Source organism: Catharus ustulatus, chromosome 36 (assembly GCF_009819885.2).
Source record: "Catharus ustulatus isolate bCatUst1 chromosome 36, bCatUst1.pri.v2, whole genome shotgun sequence".
NCBI lineage: Eukaryota > Metazoa > Chordata > Aves > Passeriformes > Turdidae > Catharus > Catharus ustulatus.
The window spans coordinates 1121733-1140753 of NC_046256.1; the positions used below are offsets into that span (position 1 = coordinate 1121733).

Consider the following 19021-nt stretch of genomic DNA (forward strand, 5'->3'; position numbering starts at 1 on the left):
AGGGGTTGTTTGTTTGGTTTTTTTTTTCTCTGCAGCGCCCCCTGGTGGCGGATCCTGGAACAGCAGCACCGGTTTTTGGGTGGAATTTGGGGAGGGGTCTTTCAGAATTTGAGGAGGGGTCTCAGGGGATTTGGGGAGGGGTCTCAGGGAATTTGGGAAGGGGTCTCAGGGAATTTGAGGAGGGGTTCACCCGGGTTTTTGGAGAGATTTGAGGAAGGACCCCCGGTTTTTTGGGTGGATTTGGGGAGGACAGCCCCGGTTTTTGGGTGGATTTGGGTGGAATTTGGGGTGTGGTCTTTCAGAATTTGAGGAGGGGTCTCAGGGGATTTGGGGAGGGGTCTCAGGGGATTTGAGGAGGGGTCTCAGGGAATTTGGGGAGGGGTTGTTTATTTTTTTTTTCTCTGCAGCGCCCCCTGGTGGTGGATCCTGGAACAGCAGCACCGGTTTTTGGGTGGAATTTGGGGAGGAAACCCCCGGTTTTTTGGGTGGAATTCGGGTGGAATTTGAGGAGGGGTCTCAGGGGATTTGGGGAGGGGTCTCAGGGGATTTGGGGAGGGGTCACTGTTTCTGCTGCAGCGCCTCCTTGCGCGCCGCGTCCTGCAGCAGCTGCGTGTCCACCTCGTCGGCCGGGAGCTGCACGTAGCGAACCACGGAGCCGCGGATGAAGCAATTCTTCACCGACAGCTGGGCAGGGGCACAGAGCCCAAAAACTCAGTGAGACCCCTCCCCAAAATTCACTGAGATCCCCAACATTCGGTGAGAGCCCAAAAACTCAGTGAGACCCCCGAATTCCCCCCCAAAAATCCACCTGAGACCTCAAAACGGCGCCCAAAACCCCCCTGAGAGCCCCCAAAAAAGTCAGTGAGACACCAAAAAAATTCGGTGAGACCCCAAAAAAACCAGTGAGACCCCCAAAGGGGACCCAAAATTCGGTGAGACCCCAAAAATTCAGTGAGACCCCAAAAAAATTCAGTGAGACACCAAAAAAATTCAGTGAGACCCCAAAATAGGACCCCAAAATTCGGTGAGAGCCCAAAAATCCAGGTGAGAGCCCCAAAATCCCACTGAGACCCCAGACCTCCCCCCCCAAAACCCCCTGGGACCCCCAAAAAACCTTTGAGACCTCCCTGAGACCCCCCAAAATTCCCCAAATCCCCCCTAAAAACCCACTAAGACCCCCTGAGACCCCCCAAAATCCCCTGAGACCTCCAAATCCACCCGTGAGACGCCCAAAATCCCCCTGAGACCCCCAAACTCCCCACCAAAACCCACCTGAGACCCCCAAACTCCCCCACAAAACCCCCTGAGACCCCCAAACTCCCCCACAAAACCCCCTGAGACCCCCAAACTCCCCACCAAAACCCCTGAGACCCCAAAAATCCCCGAGACCCCCTGAACCCCCCCCCAAAAACCCTCTAAGACCCCCCAAACCCCCCCAGAGCCCCCCACCCCTCACCATGTGCGGGTATTTCTCGGGGTCCGTGACGCTGATGTCGGTCAGTTTGATGTTCAGGTACTGGGGAGGGGGCGAGGGGGGGGCTCAGAGGGGTCTGAAACCCCCCCAGACCCCCCCAGGACCCCCCCGGGACCCCCCACTCACCTGATCCACCGAGTGCAGCGTCCCACAGATGCTGGGGAGAGACACGGGGGGATTTGAGGAGGGGTCTCAGTGGGTTTGGGGGGTCCCAGGGGATTTGGGGAGGGGTCTCAGGGGGTTTTTTGGGCAGTTCGGGGGTCTTAGAGGGTTTTTGAGGGGAGTTCGGGGGTCTCAGGGGGGTTTTGGGGGGATCTCAGGGGGTCTCAGAGGATTTTGGGGGTCCCAGGGGGGTTTGGGGGGGGTCTGAAGAGTTTTGGGGGGTCCTAGGGGCTTTGGGGGGGTCCCAGGGGATTTGGGGAGGGGTCCCAGGGGCTTTTGGGGGGGTCTCAGGGGGATTTTAGGGGGTCTCAGAGGGGTTTCGGGGGGTCCCAGGGGGTTTTGAGGGGTCCCAGAGTATTTTGGGGGGGGTCCCAAGGGATTTGGGGAGGGGTCTCAAGGGGTTTTGGGGGGTCCCAGGGGGTTTTTGGGGAGGGGGAGTCACAGGTGGGGTTCGGGGGGATTTGGGGAGGGGTCCCAGGGGGTTCTGGGGGGTCACAGAGGGTTTTTTGGGGGTCTCTCGGGACTTTTTGGGGGGTCTCAGTGATTTTTTTGGGGGGGGCGTCTATGGGGGTCTCTCCGGGGGTCCCGGGGGGATTTTTTTGGGGGACCCCCCCCCTCACCTCAGGTCGTTCTTGAGCTCGACCACCACGTCCTTGCCCACCAGGGACTTGAAGAAGGAGTAGAAAAGCTGGGGAGGGGGCACAGGGGGGGTCAGGGGGGATTTTGGGGGGGATTTTGGGGGGATTTGGGGGAGGTTTGGGGATTTTGGGGGGGGGTTTGGGGGGGATTTTGGGGCTTTGGGGGGTCGGGGGGGATTTGTGGGGGGTCAGAGGGGCTCGGGGGGCTGCGGAGTCGCGGAGGGACCCCCAAAATCCCCCCGGGACGCCCAAAATTCCACCCGGGACCCCCAAAATCCCCCCCGAATTTCCCCCCCCCCCCAATTTCCCGCGCTCACCATCGCGGCCCGGCCGGAGCGCGCCAAACAAGCCCCGCCCCCTTCCGCCGCTGGCCCCGCCCCTTGCCCTCACAGAGATCCCGCCCACCGACCAATCAGCGCGCAGAGATTCCGCCCGCCGACCAATCAGTGCAATGCACAGAGACCCCGCCCCCTGCCCGCACAGAGATCCCGCCCAACGACCAATCACTGCGCAGCAAAGAGACCCCGCCCCTTCCCCCACAGAAAACCCGCCCATCGACCAATCACAGCGCAGACACCGCGCCCACCGACCAATCAGCGCACGGCAACGAGACCACGCCCCCTCCCCTCACAGAGACCCCGCCCATCGACCGATGAGCGGAGACTCCCAGGACAGATTCCGGTTTTTTCATTTCTCTTTATTAAATTTATTAAATTTTGGGATTTTTTGGGGGTTTTTTTTTGGGGTTTTTGGGTCACGGGAAGGTCTCGGGGGGCGGCACCAGCGCGGCCGAGCTGATGATGAAAACCTTGACGTAATGAACGGCCTGAGGGGGGGGGGGAGGGGGGCGGGTCAGGACCCCCCCGGGACCCCCAAAATTGGGGAACAAACCCCAAAAATTTGGGAACCCCCCCCTGGAAACCCCAAAAAAATTTGGGAAAAGTCCCGTTGAAAACCCCTAAAAATTCGAGAACCCCAAAAATCTGGGAATATCCCCCCTGGAAACCCCAAAAAATTTGGGAACCTCCCCCCAGAATCCCCCCAAAAAAATTCGGGAACCCAGAAAATTCGGGAATTCCCCCCTGGAACCCCCAAAATTCGGGGACCCCCATCCCATAATTAGCACCCATCCCCTAATTAGCATCCCCCCTAATTAGCACCTCCCTAATTAGCATCCCCTAATTAGCATCCCCCCTAATTAGCACCTCCCTAATTAGCATACCTCCATAATTAGACTTGCCCCAATTAGCGCCTCCCCCCCCATAATTTGTGAAATTTGCCCCCGATTAATTAGTGAGCTCCTTGTTAATTAGGGCTCCCTGTTAATTAGTGCTACATCCGTTAATTAATGATCCCATTAACGAGTTAATAAGCTCATTAATGAGTTAATGATCCTGTTAATGAGTTGATGATCCCACTAATGAGTTAATGATTCCATTAATGAGCTAATGACCTCATTAATGAGTTAATAACCTTGTTAATGAGCTAATCACCCAGTTAATGAGTTAGTGATCCCCCTAAATGAGTTAATGACATCGTTAATGACTTAATGACTCTGTTAATGAGTTAATGACCACGTTAATGACTTAATGATTCCATTAATGAGTTAATAACCTTGTTAATGAGTTAATGACCACGTTAATGAGTTCATGACATCGTTAATAAGTTAATGACATCGTTAATGAGCTAATGACACCTGTTAATGAGTTAATAATCTCGTTAATGAGTTAAAGACGTCGTTAATGACTTAATGACTCTGTTAATGAGTTAATGACCCTGTTAATGACTTAATGACCCTGTTAATGAGCTAATGACCGTGTAAATGAGTTAATGACTCTGTTAATGAGTTAACGACCCTCTCAATGATTTCATGATCCCATTAATGAGCTAATGATTGCATTAATGAGTTAATGAGCCCATTAATGAGTTAATGACCTTGTTAATGTGTTAATTACACTGTTAATGAATTAATGAGTGTGTTAATGAGTTAATGGCTCTGTTAATGAGTTAATGACCTGACCAATGACTGAGTTAATGAGTTAATGATCCCATTAATGAATTAATAATTGCATTAATGTTAATGACCCCATTAATGAATTAATCATCTTGTTAATGTGTTAATTACACCCTTAATGAATTAATGAGTCTGTTAATGAGTTAATGAGTCTGCTAATGACCTGACCAATGACTGCGTTAATGAGTTAATGATCCCATTAATGAATTATTGACCCTTTGATGAGTTAATGAATCTGTTAATGACCCCGTTAATGAGTAAATTACCCCATTAATGAATTAATGACCTCGTTAATGAATTAATCAGTGCCCCATTAATGAGCTAATGAGTCTGTTAATGAGTTAATTAGCGCTAATTACCGCGCAGAGCCCGGCCAGCAGCAGCAGGGCCAGCAGGAGGCAGAGGAGGGCGACGAAGAGCAGGGGGCAGCCGGGGGCGGAGCCTGCGGGGAGGGGGCGTGGTCAGCGCTGGGGACACGCCCATCTGGCCCTGCCCACATGGCCCCGCCCCCTCTCACCTGCCCCGCCCTCCCGGGGCGTGGCCGCGGTGACATCATCAGAGGGGGCGTGGCCCAGCAGAGGCCGCTCCGCCCCCGGGGTGACGTCATCGGTGACGTCATCGGTGACGTCATCGTCGTCGGGGCCGGGGGGGCGGTCCAGGGGCAGGAAGGGCGCGATGTCATCGTCGGCGGTGACGTCGTCGGTGACGTCGTCGGCCAGCTCGTCCCAGGCGCCGTCGAGGTCGGCGGTGACGTCGCCCAGCAGGGAGGAAGTGACGTCGTCGGCGGTGATGACGTCATGGGCGGGGCCGGGGAAGGTGACGTCATCGGGGAGGCGTCCCCCGGGGATGGCGTCATCAACGTCACCGGTGACGTCATCGTCCCCGGGGAGAGGGGGCGTGGCTTCACCCCAGGCGATGACGTCATCGGTGAAGTCGCTCTCCGGGGCGATGACGTCATCAGCGAGGTCACGCAGCGTGATGACGTCATCGCCGAGGTCGTGTGGACCGATGACATCATCAGTGGGGTCGTGTAGGGTGGTGACGTCATCGGTGAGGTCGTGCGGACCAATGACGTCATCGGCGATGTCACGCAGGGTGATGACGTCATCGGTGAGGTCGTGCAGGGTGATGACGTCATCGGTGAGGTCATCCAGGTCTCGTGGGAAGTCATTCTCTGCGGTGACGTCATCGGTGACATCATGGGTGGTGGTGACGTCATCGATGAAGCCACACCCTGCAGCGATGACGTCACCTGGCGTGGTGACGTCATGGCTGATGTCACTCCCAGTGACGATGACGTCATCAGTGATGCCACTCTCGGGCTGGGAGGAGATGACGTCACCAGCAGCGATGATGTCACTGCTGTTGATGACGTCACTTCCGGTGATGACGTCATTGCCAGTGATGGCGTCACCGGCGAGGGCTCCTTCCAGGGCAGAGGAAGTGACGTCATCACCTCGTGTGACATCAGCGGTGACGTCATCCCCTGCCTCACAGGTAATGACGTCATCGCCACGTGTGACGTCATCCCCTGGCTCACAGGAAGTGACGTCATCACTGGCCGTGATGACGTCGTAGGCGATGATGTCATCGTTGGGCTCCTCCTCCTCCTCCGGGGGCGGGGCCACCACGGTGATGGTGATGCCACCGGCCCGGCAGGTGACAGCGACGTCGCCCAGGGCGGTGACGTCACCGAGGTCCCCGAGGTCACCGAGGGCGGTGACGTCACCGTCCCCAGTGTCCCCAGTGTCCCTGTCCCCAATGTCCCCAATGTCCCCAGTGTCCCTCAGGGCAGTGACGTCACCGTCCCCAGTGTCCCCAGTGTACCCAGTGTCCCCAATGTCCCCAGTGTCCCCAGTGTCCCCAGTGTCCCCAGTGTCCCTCAGGGCAGTGACATCCCTGTCCCCAGTGTCCCTCTCCTTAGAGACCAGGATGTCCCCAATGTCCCCAGGAGCTGGGACACCCCTGTCCCCAACCTCCCTGTCCCCAATGTCCCCAAGGTCCTCAATGTCCCTTAGGGCAGTGACATCACTGTCCCCAGTGTCCCTGTCCCCAATGTCCCCAAGGTCCCAAGTGTCCCTATCCCCAGTGTCCCTCAGGGAGGTGACACCGCTGTCCCCAGTGTCCCTGTCCCCAGTGTCCCTGTCCCCAATGTCCCCAGGAGCTGGGACACCCCTGTCCCCAACATCCCTGTCCCCAATGTCCCAAATGTCCCCAGTGTCCCTGTCCCCAGTGTCCCCAGTGTCCCTCAGGGAGGTGACACCGCTGTCCCCAGTGTCTCTGTCCCCAGTGTCTCTGTCCCCAATGTCCCTGTCCCCAATGTCCCTGTCCCCAAGGACGGGACCATTCCAGTCCCCAATGTCCCCTGGGGCTGTGACACTGCTGTCACTGCCACCCCTGTCCCCAAAGTTTGGGACATCCCTGTCCCCAATGTCCCTGTCCCCAATGTCCCTCAGGACAGTGACATCCCTGTCCCCAATGTCCCTGTCCCCAATGTCCCTGTCCCCAATGTCCCTCAGGACAGTGACACCCCTGTCCCCAAAGTTTGGGACATCCCTGTCCCCAATGTCCCTGTCCCCAATGTCCCTCAGGACAGTGACACCCCTGTCCCCAATGTCCCTGTCCCCAATGTCCCTCAGGACAGTGACATCCCTGTCCCCAATGTCCCTGTCCCCAATGTCCCTGTCCCCAATGTCCCTCAGGACAGTGACATCCCTGTCCCCAATGTCCCTGTCCCCAAGGTTTGGGACACCCCTGTCCCCGATGTCCCTGTCACAGGGGATGGGGACATCGCCCTGTCCTCCATCAGTGCTGGCCACCATGTCCCCAAAGTCCCCAAAGTCCCCAATGTCCCCACTGTCCCCAATGTCCCCAAAGTCCCCAAGGTCCTTCATGTCCCCAGTGTCCCCAATGGCTTTGATGTCCCCAAGCCCCTTGATGTCCCCAATGGTTTTGGTGTCCCCACAGTCCCTGATGTCCTTGATGTCCCCAACGTCTCCACTGTCCCCAAAGTCCCCAAGCCCCTTGATGTCCCCAATGTCCCCAAGGCCTTTGATGTCCCCAATGGCTTTGATGTTCTCAAGGTCCCTGATGTCCCCAAGGCCTTCCACGTCCCTGATGTCCCCAAGGTTCCCAATGTCCCCAACATCCCCAAGGTCCCTGATGTCCCCAATGGGTTTGATGTCCCCAATGTCCCCAACGTCCCCAAGGTCCTTGATGTCCCCAATGGCTTTAATGTCCCCAAGCCCCTTGATGTCCCCAATGTCCCTGATGTCCCCAATGGCTTTGATGTCCTTGATGTCCCCAACGTCCCCAAGCTCCTTGATGTCCTCAATGTCCCCAACATCCCCAAGCCCCTTGATGTCCCCAATGGTTTTGATGTCCCCAAGGTCCCGGATGTCCTTGATGTCCCCAACGTCCCCAACATTCTCAACGTCCCTGATGTCCCCACTGTCCCCGATGTCCCCGCTGTCCCCGATGTCCCCGCTGTCCCCAAAGTCCCCGCTGTCCCCAATGTCCCCGCTGTCCCCAATGTCCCCGCTGTCCCCAATGTCCCCGCTGTCCCCAAAGTCCCCGCTGTCCTGCGCCGGCGCCGCGGTCACGGTGATGGTGATGCCGCCGGCCCAGGGGGTGACGGTGACAGTGCCACCCCCGGTGCCACCGCCGGGCTCTGTCACCTCCCCGGGGGGGACACGGGGGGAGGGGACGCCCTCGGCCATGGGGGGACCTGGGGGACAGAGGGGACAGAGGGGACGTCAGAGGGGGAGGGGACACAGGGAGGGACATGGGTGACATTGGGGACACTCAGGTGACAACTGGGGACATACAGGGAGTGACACAGGTGACACTGGGGACACTCAGGTGACACTCAGGTGACATTGGGGACACTCAGGTGACACTGGGGACACTCAGGTGACACTCAGGTGACATTGGGGACACTCAGGTGACATTGGGGACACTCAGGTGACATACAGGTGACACTTAGGTGACATTGGGGACACTCAGGTGACACTCAGGTGACACTGGGGACACTCAGGTGACATTGGGGACACTCAGGTGACACTCAGGTAACACTGGGGACACTCAGGTGACATTGGGGGCACTCAGGTGACACTCAGGTGACACAGGTGACACACAGGTGACATTGGGGACACTCAGGTGACATTGGGGGCACTCAGGTGACACTCAGGTGACACAGGTGACACACAGGTGACATTGGGGACACTCAGGTGACACTCAGGTAACACTGGGGACACTCAGGTGACATTGGGGACACTCAGGTGACACTCAGGTGACACTCAGGTAACACTGGGGACACTCAGGTGACACTCAGGGGACACTCAGACGACACACAGGTGACACTCAGATGACACACAGGTGACACACAGGTGACACACAAGCGACACAAGTGACACTCAGGTGACACAGGTGACACGCAGATGACACACAGGTGACACAGGTGACACAAACAAGTACCTGAGGTGGCCGCAGGTGACACAGGTGACACGGGGGGGGTGACCCCGATGACGTCACCCCCGATTCCGGGGCCCTGCCCCCAATTTTGGGAATTTTTGGCTCCTCGGCGGCTCCGGCTCCGTCCGGGACCGACGCTCCCCGATCCCAAAGGGGGCGTGGCCTGAGCGATCAGGCCCCTCCCCCTCCCCCAAGCCACGCCCCCTCCTTCTCCCTAACGAGGCCACAACCTCATTAACGCTAAATTTAATTATTTTTATTAAATTCTGGGCTCTCCAGGGCCTTCAGGGCCTGCTCCAGCCTGGTCAGCTCCGCCCTCAGCACCGCGGCCTAGGGGAAGGCAGGGGTTAATTAGTGAATTAATTAATTAATTACCAACTAACGAGGCCGGGCCCGCCCCCCTGGCCTAATTAACGGCGCTAATTAACGAACCTGGTGCTGCTGGGATCCCTCCTGGGCCTCCCCAAAGCTCCTGAGGCGACGCTCGAGGTTTGTGAGGCGAGAAAGGAGCTGGGCCCGAGCAGGCCCCGGATCCAGCAGGCCCTGAGGGGAAAGGGGGACACAAAAATGTCACTAAAACGGGGTGGGACCCCAAAAATGTCATTAAGGGAGGGGTGTGACCCCAAAATGTCACTGAGGGAGAGATGGGACCCCAAAAATGTCACTGAGGGGGGTGGGAATCCAAACCAGGCCCAAACCAGGCCCAGAGCAGGCCCCGGATCTAGCAGGCCCTGAGGGGAAAAGAGGACACAAAAATGTCACTAAAACGGGGTGGGACCCCCAAAATGTCATTAAGGGAGGGGTGTGACCCCAAAATGTCACTGAGGGAGAGATGGGACCCCAAAAATGTCACTGAGGGGGGTGGGAATCCAAACCAGGCCCTAACCAGGCCCAGATTAGGCCCCAGATCCAGCAGGCCCTGAGGGGAAAAGAGGACACAAAAATGTCACTAAAACGGGGTGGGACCCCCAAAATGTCACTGAGGGAGAGATGGGACCCCAAAAATGTCACTGAGGTGGGTGGGAATCCAAACCAGACCCAGACCAGGCCCAGATTAGGCCCCAGATCCAGCAGGCCCTGAGGGGAAAAACAGGACAGGGAGGCACAAAAATGTCACCAAAAGGGGGGTGGGACACCCAAAATGTCATTGAGGGAGGGGTGAGACCCCAAAATGTCATTGAGGGAGAGATGGGACCCCAAAAATGTCACTGAGAGGGGTGGGAATCCAAACCAGGCCCAAACCAGGCCCAGACCAGGCCCCAGATCCAGCAGGCCCTGAGGGGAAAAACAGGACAGGGAGGCACAAAAATGTCACCAAAAGGGGGGTGGGACACCCAAAATGTCACTAAAAGGGGACAGAGCACCCCAAAATTTCATTGAGGGAAGGATGGGAACCCAAACCCCGCCCCCAGAGCAGGCCCCGCCCTCACCTGGATGCGCAGGTGAACGAAGTTTCCGGAACCTGCTGGAGCTCCCACCCAGCCTGGCCCCGGCTCCGCCCCCGGGGGGAGGAGCTCAACAGGCCCCGCCCCCGAGAGCGTCTGGAAGGCGGGGCCGAGCGGCTCCAGCCAATCGCGAGCCGGCTCCGGGCACTGCAGCAGCACTGTGAGGGAAGAAACCACGCCCACAACATGGCTGCCACCGCGCGCGGCAACATGGCGGCTGCCTTGGAGGCTGCCATCTTGGGTAGGGAGAGGCATGCTGGGATATGGACAAGCACGCTGGGATTTGTAGTTTCCACGCCCTGGCAGCCATCTTGGCTGATCCCAAAGCACGCTCCGATTTGTTTTTCTCCTTGGGGGCGCCATATTGGTTTTCGCAAAGCATACTGGGACACGCACATCCGTTTAGCGGCCATATCGGCTGGCCCCAAAGCATGCTGGGACTTGTAGTCCTCCATGTAGCTGCCTTATTGATTTTTGCAAAGCATGCCGGGATGCACGTGTTGCAACAGTGGCCATATTGGCTGATCCCAAAGCATGCTGGGATTTGTAGTCCACACCTGATCAACCATTCTGTCTCCCCCAAAGCGTGCTGGGATTTGTAGTTTTCCTTGAATACGCCATATTGACTTTCGCAAAGCATGCTGGGACATGTGCATCCCTTTAGCAGCCATATTGGCTGATCCCAAAGCATGCTGGGATTTGTTGTCCACATCTGATCAGCCATTTTGGGTACCCCAGAGCATGCTGGGACAGGTCATTTCCTTTGGCAGCCATTTTGTCTCCCCCAAAGCACGCTGGGATTTGTAGTCCCCCCCCCACATCCCCCGCCATTTCGGCCGCCCCGGGGCATGCTGGGAGTTGCAGTCCCGCGTCCCCTCCCCCTCCCGGGGCTCACCTGGGGGTCGGGCGGCCCCCCCGAGCCGGAAGGTCTCGCGCAGGCCCCGCGCGGCCCTGACCAGCTCCAACATGGCGGCCACCTGCGCCTCCAGCTCGGGGCTGCGCCACCGCGCCTGGGGGAGGAAAGGGGGGGTGGGGACGGGGATGAGGGACCCCCCAAAAACCCCCAAACTCACACAGGGACCCCAAAACCAACCCAGGGACCCCCCAGACCTCCCCAGGACCCTTCGCAGTGCTCCCAGTCCCTCCCAGTGCCCCCCAGTCCCCTCTCAGTCCATCCCAGTCCCTCCCAGTCCCTCTCAGTGCCCCCAGACCCCTCCCAGTCCCTCCCAGTCCCCTCCCAGTCCCTCCCAATCCCCTCCCAGTCCCTCCCAGTCCCTCCCAGTCCCTCCCAATCCCCTCCCAGTCCCTCCCAGTCCCTCCCAGTCCCTCCCAGTCCCCCCCAGTCCCTCCCAGTCCATCCCAATCCCCTCTCAGTCCCTCCCAGTCCCTCCCAGTCCCTCCCAGTCCCTCCCAGCACCTCCCAGTCCCTCCCAGTCCCTCCCAATCCCCTCCCAGTCCCTCCCAGTCCTTCCCAGTCCCTCCCAGTCCCTCCCAATCCCCTCCCAGTCCCTCCCAGTCCCTCCCAGTGCCCTCCCAATCCCCTCCCAGTCCCTCCCAGTCCCTCCCAGTGCCTCCCAATCCCCTCCCAGTCCCTCCCAGTCCCTCCCAGTCCCTCCCAATCCCCTCCCAGTCCCTCCCAATCCCCTCCCAGTCCCTCCCAATCCCCTCCCAGTCCATCCCAATCCCATCCCAGTCCCTCCCAGTGCCCTCCCAGTTCCCTCCCAGTCCCTCCCAGTCCCTCCCAGTCCATCCCAGTCCCTCCCAGTCTCTCTCAGTCCCTCCCAGTCCCTCCCAGTCCTTCCCAGTCCCTCCCAGTCCCTCCCAGTCCCTCCCAATCCCCTCCCAGTCCCTCCCAGTCCCTCCCAGTCCCTCCCAGTGCCCCCCAGTGCTCACCAGTGCCCGGGGCTCGGGGAAGGGGGCCCTGCAGATGGTGTTTGGGGCTGGCTCGGGGCGGGGCAGGCGCTGCCAGAGCTCCTCGGCCACGAAGGGGGCGAAGGGGGCCAGGAGGCGAAGGCCGAGCTCGGCACAGGCCAGGAGGGTGGCCAGGGCCGAGGGACGGAGGGAGGGCACCTGGAGAGAGGCCTTGGACACCTCCTGGGGGGAGAAAATATAAAATTGGGGGACAGGGAATGGGATTTGGAGTGAAAAAAATTGAAATTGGGGAAAAAAACCCCAAAATAGGGACAGAAATCCCAAAAATTGGGGAAAAAAACCCCCAAAACTGGGGAAAAAATGCTGAAATTGGGGTAAAAAATTCTGAAAAATTGGGACAGGAATCCTGAATATTGGGACAGGAAACCCAAAATTTGTGAAAAAAAGCCAAAATTTGGGACAGGAATCCCAAAATTGGGACAGAAATCCCAAAATTGGGAAATAAAAGCTCAAAATTGGGACAGGAAACCCAATAATTGGGAAAAAAAACCCAAAATTGGGGAAAAAAATCTGAAATTGGGAAAGAAAAACCCAAAATTGAGGAAAAAACGCTGAAATTGGGACAGCAATCCCAAAATTGGGGATAAAACCCCAAATTTGAGTAAAAAACCCCCAAAATTTGGGTAAAAAACCCCAAAATTTGCGTATAAAACCCCAAAATTGAGGAAAAAACCACCTGAAATTGGGACAAAAAACCCAAAATTGGGGCCAGGAGGGTGGCCAGGACGGAGTGACGGAGGGAGGGGACCTGGAGAGAGGCCTTGGACACCTCCTGGGGACAGAAAATATAAAATTGGGGTGAGAAATCCCAAAACTGGGGGAAAAAAACCAAGAAAATTTGGTAAAAAAACCCCAAATTGGGGAGAAAAATGCTGAAATTGGGAAAGAAAAACCCAAAATTGAGGAAATAAACCCTAAAATTGGGGTGAGAAATCCCAAAATTGGGACACCAGGGAGGCCCTGGACACCTTCCTGGGGGCAGAAAATATAAAATTGGGGTGAGAAATCCCAAAATTGGGGGAAAAAACCCTGAAAATTTGAGTAAAAACCCAAAATTGGGGGAAAAAAACTGAAATTGGGGGAAAAAAACCCCAAATTTGGGACAAGAATCCCAAAATTGGGGCAAAAAACCCCAAATTTGGGACAGCAGGGAGGCCTTGGACACCTCCTGGGGGCAGGAAATATAAAATTGGGGAAAAAAACCTGAAAATCAGGGAAAAAAACCCCAATATTGGGGAAAAAAAGCCCGAAATAGGGGTAAAAAATCTCAAAATTGGGGCGAAAAACTCTGAAATAGGAATAAAAAAGCCCAAAATTGGGGTGAAAAAACCCAAATTTGGGACCTGGAGAGAGGCCTTGGACACCTCCTGGGGGCAGAAAATACAAAATTGGGGTGAAAAAACCCGAAATTGGGGGAAAAAAAACCAGAAAATTTGGTAAAAAAACCCCAAATTGGGGAAAAAATGCTGAAATTGGGACAGAAAAACCCAAAATTGAGGAAATAAACCCTAAAATTGGGGTGAGAAATCCCAAAATTGGGGGAAAAAACCCTGAAAATTTGAGTAAAAACCCAAAATTGGGGGAAAAAAAACTGAAATTGGGGGAAAAAAACCCCAAATTTGGGACAAGAATCCCAAAATTGGGGCAAAAAACCCCAAATTTGGGACAGCAGGGAGGCCTTGGACACCTCCTGGGGGCAGAAAATATAAAATTGGGGGAAAAAACCCAAAAATCAGGGAAAAAAACCCCAATATTGGGGAAAAAAAGCCCAAAATAGGGGTAAAAAACCCCAAAATTGGGGCGAAAAACTCTGAAATAGGAATAAAAAAGCCCAAAATTGGGGTGAAAAAACCCAAATTTGGGACAGCAAGGAGGCCTTGGACACCTCCTGGGGGGAGAAAATCCAAATTTTGGTGTTTCCATACCACATAAACGTCACAGAAGTCCCTGAGCCAGAAGCTCTGCAGAGTTTGAGGTGAATTTGGGTTTTTTTGGGATCATTTTTAGGATATTTTTGGGATATTTTGGGGATATTTTGAGGATATTTTTGGGGTGATTTTTAGAATATTTTTAGGATATTTTTAGCAGATTTTCAGGATTTTTTGGGGATATTTTGGGGATATTTTGGGGATATTTTTGGTGTGATTTGGGGATATTTTCAGGATATTTTTGGGGTTTTTTGGGTTGATTTTTAGGATATTTTTAGGATATTTTCAGGATATTTTTGGGGTTTTTTTGGCTGATTTTTAGGATATTTTTAGGATATTTTTGGGGTTTTTTTGGCTGATTTTTAGGATATTTTTAGGATATTTTCAGGATATTTTTGGGATTTTTTGGGCTGATTTTCAGGATATTTTCAGGATATTTTTGGGGTTTTTTGGGCTGATTTTTAGGATATTTTTAGGATATTTTTGGGATTTTTTGGGCTGATTTTTAGGATATTTTTAGGATATTTTTGGGATTGTTTGGGCTGAATTTTAGGATATTTTTAGGATATTTTTACCAGATTTTCAGGATTTTTTGGGGATATTTTGGGGATATTTTGGAAATATTTTTAGGATATTTTCAGGAGATGTTCGGGATATTTTTGGGGTGATTTTTAGAATATTTTTAGGATATTTTTAGCAGATTTTCAGGATTTTTTGGGGATGTTTTGGGGATATTTTGGGGATATTTTTGGTGTGATTTGGGGATATTTTCAGGATATTTTCAGGATATTTTCAGGATATTTTCAGGATATTTTCAGGATATTTTTTGGGTGTTTTAGGGGTTTCCATACCACATAAACATCACAGAAGTTCCTGAGCCAGAAGCTCTGCAGAGTTTGAGGTGAATTTGGGTTTTTTTGGGATCATTTTTAGGATATTTTTGGGATATTTTCAGGAGATGTTCGGGATCTTTTTGGGGTGATTTTTAGAATATTTTTAGGATATTTTCAGCAGATTTTCAGGATTTTTTGGGGATATTTTGGAGATATTTTGGGGATATTTTTGGTGTGATTTGGGGATATTTTCAGGATATTTTTAGGATATTTTTGGGGTTTTTTTGGCTGATTTTCAGGATATTTTTAGGACATTTTCAGGATATTTTTTGGGTGTTTTTGGCTGATTTTTAGGATATTTTTAGGATATTTTGGGGATATTTTTGGGGTGATTTTTAGAATATTTTTAGGATATTTTTAGCAGATTTTCAGGATTTTTTTGGGGATATTTTGGGGATATTTTGGGGATATTTTCAGGATATTTTTGGTGTGATTTGGGGATATTTTCAGGATATTTTTGGGATTTTTTGACTGATTTTTAGGATATTTTTAGGATATTTTTGGGATTTTTTTGGCTGATTTTTAGGATATTTTTAGGATATTTTCAGGATATTTTTGGGATATTTTTAGGATATTTTTAGGATATTTTCAGGATATTTTTAGGATATTTTTGGGATTTTTTGGGCTGATTTTTAGGATATTTTCAGGATATTTTCAGGATATTTTCAGGATATTTTCAGGATATTTTTGGGATTTTTTTGGCTGATTTTCAGGATATTTTCAGGATATTTTCAGGATATTTTTGGGCTGATTTTTAGGATATTTTCAGGATATTTTTGGGGTTTTTTTGGCTGATTTTCAGGACATTTTTAGGATATTTTCAGGATATTTTTTGGGTGTTTTAGGGGTTTCCATACCACATAAACATCACAGAAGTTCCTGAGCCAGAAGCTCTGCACGGCCCCGGCGGCTCCCGGCACCTGCAGCCGCTCCAGGTGAGCCCAGCAGGAACCGACGGCGGCTGCGGCGCGGGAGAGGACCCAGAGATCCAGGGGGGTAACAGGGGACACCTGGAACGGGGGAAAAAATGGAGATTTGGGTTAAAATGGGGATTTGGGGAAAAAATGGGGATTTTTGGGGAAAAATGGGAATTTTTAGGGTAAAAAAATGGGGATTTTTAGGGTAAAAAAATGGGGATTTTTGGGGTAAAAATGGGGAAAAAATGGGGATTTTTGGGGTAAAAAAATGACAAAAAAATGGGAATTTTTGGGGAAAAAATGGGGAAAAAATGGGGATTTTTTGGGGAAAAAATTGGGAATTTTTAGGGTAAAAAAATGGGGATTTTTGGGGTAAAAATGGGGATTTGGGGTCTCAGATCTGGGACAGGATCCAGCGCTCCAGGGGGGACTCTGGGGACACCTGGAACGGGGGAAAAATCCAGATTTGGGTTAAAAATGGGAAAAAATGGGGAAAAAATGGGGAAAAAATGGGAATTTTTGGGGTAAAAATGGGGATTTGGGGTCTCAGATCTGGGACAGGATCCAGAGCTCCAGGGGGGACACTGAGGACACCTGGAACGGGGAAATTTGGGGTGAAAAATGGAGATTTGGGTTAAAATGGGGAAAAATGGGGAAAAAATGGGGATTTTTGGGGAAAAAATGGGGATTTTTGGGGAAAAAATGGGGTAAAAAATTGGATTTTTGGGGTTAAAAATGGGAATTTTTAGGGTAAAAAAATGGGGATTTTTGGGGTAAAAATGGGGAAAATTGGGATAAAAAATGGGAATTTTTAGGGTAAAAAATGGGGGAAAAATGGGGATTTTTGGGTAAAAAATGGGGTAAAAAATGGGATTTTGGGGGTAAAAAATGGGAAAATTGGGATAAAAAATGGGAATTTTTAGGGGAAAAAATGGGGATTTTGGGGTAAAAAATGGGGTAAAAAATGGGATATTTGGGGTAAAAAATGGGAATTTTTGGGGTAAAAAAATGACAAAAAAATGGGAATTTTTGGGGAAAAAATGGGGATTTGGGGTCTCAGATCTGGGACAGGATCCAGCGATCCAGGGGGGACACTGGGGACACCTGGAATGGGGAAATTTGGGGTGAAAAATGGAGATTTGGGTTAAAATGGGGAAAAAAATGGGGAAAAAATGGGGATTTGGGGGAAAAAATGGGAAAAAAAGGGATTTTTGGGGTAAAAAATGGAATTTTTAGGGTAAAAAAAATGGGGATTTTGGGGTAAAAAATGGGGATTTGGAGGGTAAAAAATAAGAAATTGGGGTTAAAAATTTTTGGGAGTTTTTTGGGGTGTCTCAGCTCCTCAGGATCCATTTTTGGGGCATTTTCAGGATGGATTTTGGGATATTTTGTGCCATTTTTGGGGTTTTTTTTGGCCATTTTTTGGTGATTTTTTTGCCATTTTTGCGCCATTTTTTGGATTTTTTTGGGGTTTTTTTTGGGATTTTTTTGGGGATTTTTTTTTGGTGTTTTTTGGGGTTTCTCACCTGCTCAGGGTCCATTTTTGGGGCATTTTCAGGATGGATTTTGGGATATTTTGTGCCATTTTTTGGTGATTTTTTTGCCATTTTGGTGCCATTTTTTGGATTTTTTGGGGGTTTTTTTTGGGATTTTTTTGGGATAAATTTTGGATATTTTGGGATTTTGTTTTTTGGGGTTTCTCACCTGCTCAGGATCCATTTTTGGGGCATTTTCAGGATGGATTTTGGGATATTTCGTGCCATTTTTGGCCATTTTTTGGTGATTTTTGTGCCGTTTTTGCGCCGTTTTTTTGGATTTTTTGGGGGTTTTTTTTGGGATTTTTTTGGGATAAATTTTGGATATTTTGGGATTTTGTTTTTTGGGGTTTCTCACCTGCTCAGGATCCATTTTTGGGGCATTTTCAGGATGGATTTTGGGATATTTCATGCCATTTTTGGCCATTTTGGTGCCATTTTTTTGATTTTTTTGGGATAAATTTTGGATATTTTGGGATATTTTTAATTTTTTTTTTTTTGGGGTTTCTCACCTGCTCAGGGTCCATTTTTGGGGCATTTTCAGGATGGATTTTGGGATATTTTGTGCCATTTTTGGGGCGTTTTTTGGCCATTTTTTGGTGATTTTTTTGCCGTTTTTGCGCCGTTTTTTTGATTTTTTGGGGGTTTTTTTTGGGATTTTTTTGGGATAAATTTTGGATATTTTGGGATTTTGTTTTTTGGGGTTTCTCACCTGCTCAGGGTCCATTTTTGGGGCATTTTCAGGATGGATTTTGGGATATTTCGTGCCATTTTTGGGGCTTTTTTTTGCCATTTTTTGGTGATTTTTGTGCCGTTTTTGGGGGATTTTTTTGGGATAAATTTTGGATATTTTGGGATTTTGTTTTTTAGGTTTTCTCACCTGCTCAGGATCCATTTTTGGGGCATTTTCAGGATGGATTTTGGGATATTTCGTGCCATTTTTGGCCATTTTTTGGTGATTTTTGTGCCGTTTTTGCGCCGTTTTTTGGATTTTTTTGGGGTTTTTTTTGGGATTTTTTGGGGGATTTTTTTTTGGTGTTTTTTGGGGTTTCTCACCTGCTCAGGGTCCATTTTTGGGACTCCCCCTTCCCTCTCCAGGGCTCTCAGCACGAACCCCACCCCGTTCCAGACCTTGCTGCAGAAGCGGCGCTGAGTCAGCACCGAGGCCACGCCCACCCGGATTTCGGGGCCTGGGGGGGAAATTTGGGGTGAGAGACCCCCCCAAAAAATCCCCAAAATCCCCAAAACTCCAATCAACCATCCCCACACCCTCCCAGTGCTCCCAGGGATTTTGGGATTTTTTTGGGGATTTTTTTGGGATTTTTTTGGTGATTTTTGGGATTTTTTTGGGATTTTTTGGGTGATTTTTTTTGGTGATTTTAGGGTGATTTTTTGGGGTGATTTTGGGATTTTTTTGGGATAATTTTGGGATTTTTTTGGGATAATTTCATGATTTTTTGGGGATTTTTTTGGGATAATTTCGTGATTTTTTGGGGATTTTTTTGGGATAATTTCGTGATTTTTTCGAGTGATTTTGGGGTGATTTTTGGGTGATTTGGGGATTTTTTTGGGATTTTTTGGGTGATTTTTTTTGGTGATTTTAGGGTGAT

At 51.2% G+C, this 19021-nt stretch overlaps 2 protein-coding genes across 2 annotated transcripts in view; both read right to left on the minus strand.

The window, feature by feature from the left end:
• Positions 1 to 485: 485 nt before the first annotated feature.
• Positions 486 to 2646, minus strand: LSM2 (LSM2 homolog, U6 small nuclear RNA and mRNA degradation associated). The gene is made up of 5 exons (XM_033084217.1): positions 2592 to 2646; positions 2257 to 2324; positions 1601 to 1631; positions 1457 to 1516; positions 486 to 684 (listed from the first exon to the last, which is right to left on the minus strand). The coding sequence occupies exons 1-5, from the start codon at positions 2592 to 2594 to the stop codon at positions 559 to 561; spliced, it is 288 nt and encodes a 95-aa protein (XP_032940108.1). The 5' UTR covers positions 2595 to 2646; the 3' UTR covers positions 486 to 558.
• Positions 2647 to 8995: 6349 nt separating this feature from the next.
• Positions 8996 to 19021, minus strand: part of VARS2 (valyl-tRNA synthetase 2, mitochondrial) — a 52262-nt gene continuing 42236 nt past the window's right edge. Inside the window, exons 24-30 of the mRNA XM_033084116.1 lie at positions 18468 to 18601; positions 15817 to 15969; positions 12100 to 12300; positions 11102 to 11216; positions 10192 to 10364; positions 9194 to 9304; positions 8996 to 9091 (exon numbers count right to left, since the gene is read on the minus strand). Of these exons, the coding sequence (XP_032940007.1) occupies positions 9008 to 9091; positions 9194 to 9304; positions 10192 to 10364; positions 11102 to 11216; positions 12100 to 12300; positions 15817 to 15969; positions 18468 to 18601 (971 nt within the window). The 3' untranslated portion in view covers positions 8996 to 9007. The remainder of the gene's footprint in view (positions 9092 to 9193; positions 9305 to 10191; positions 10365 to 11101; positions 11217 to 12099; positions 12301 to 15816; positions 15970 to 18467; positions 18602 to 19021) is intronic.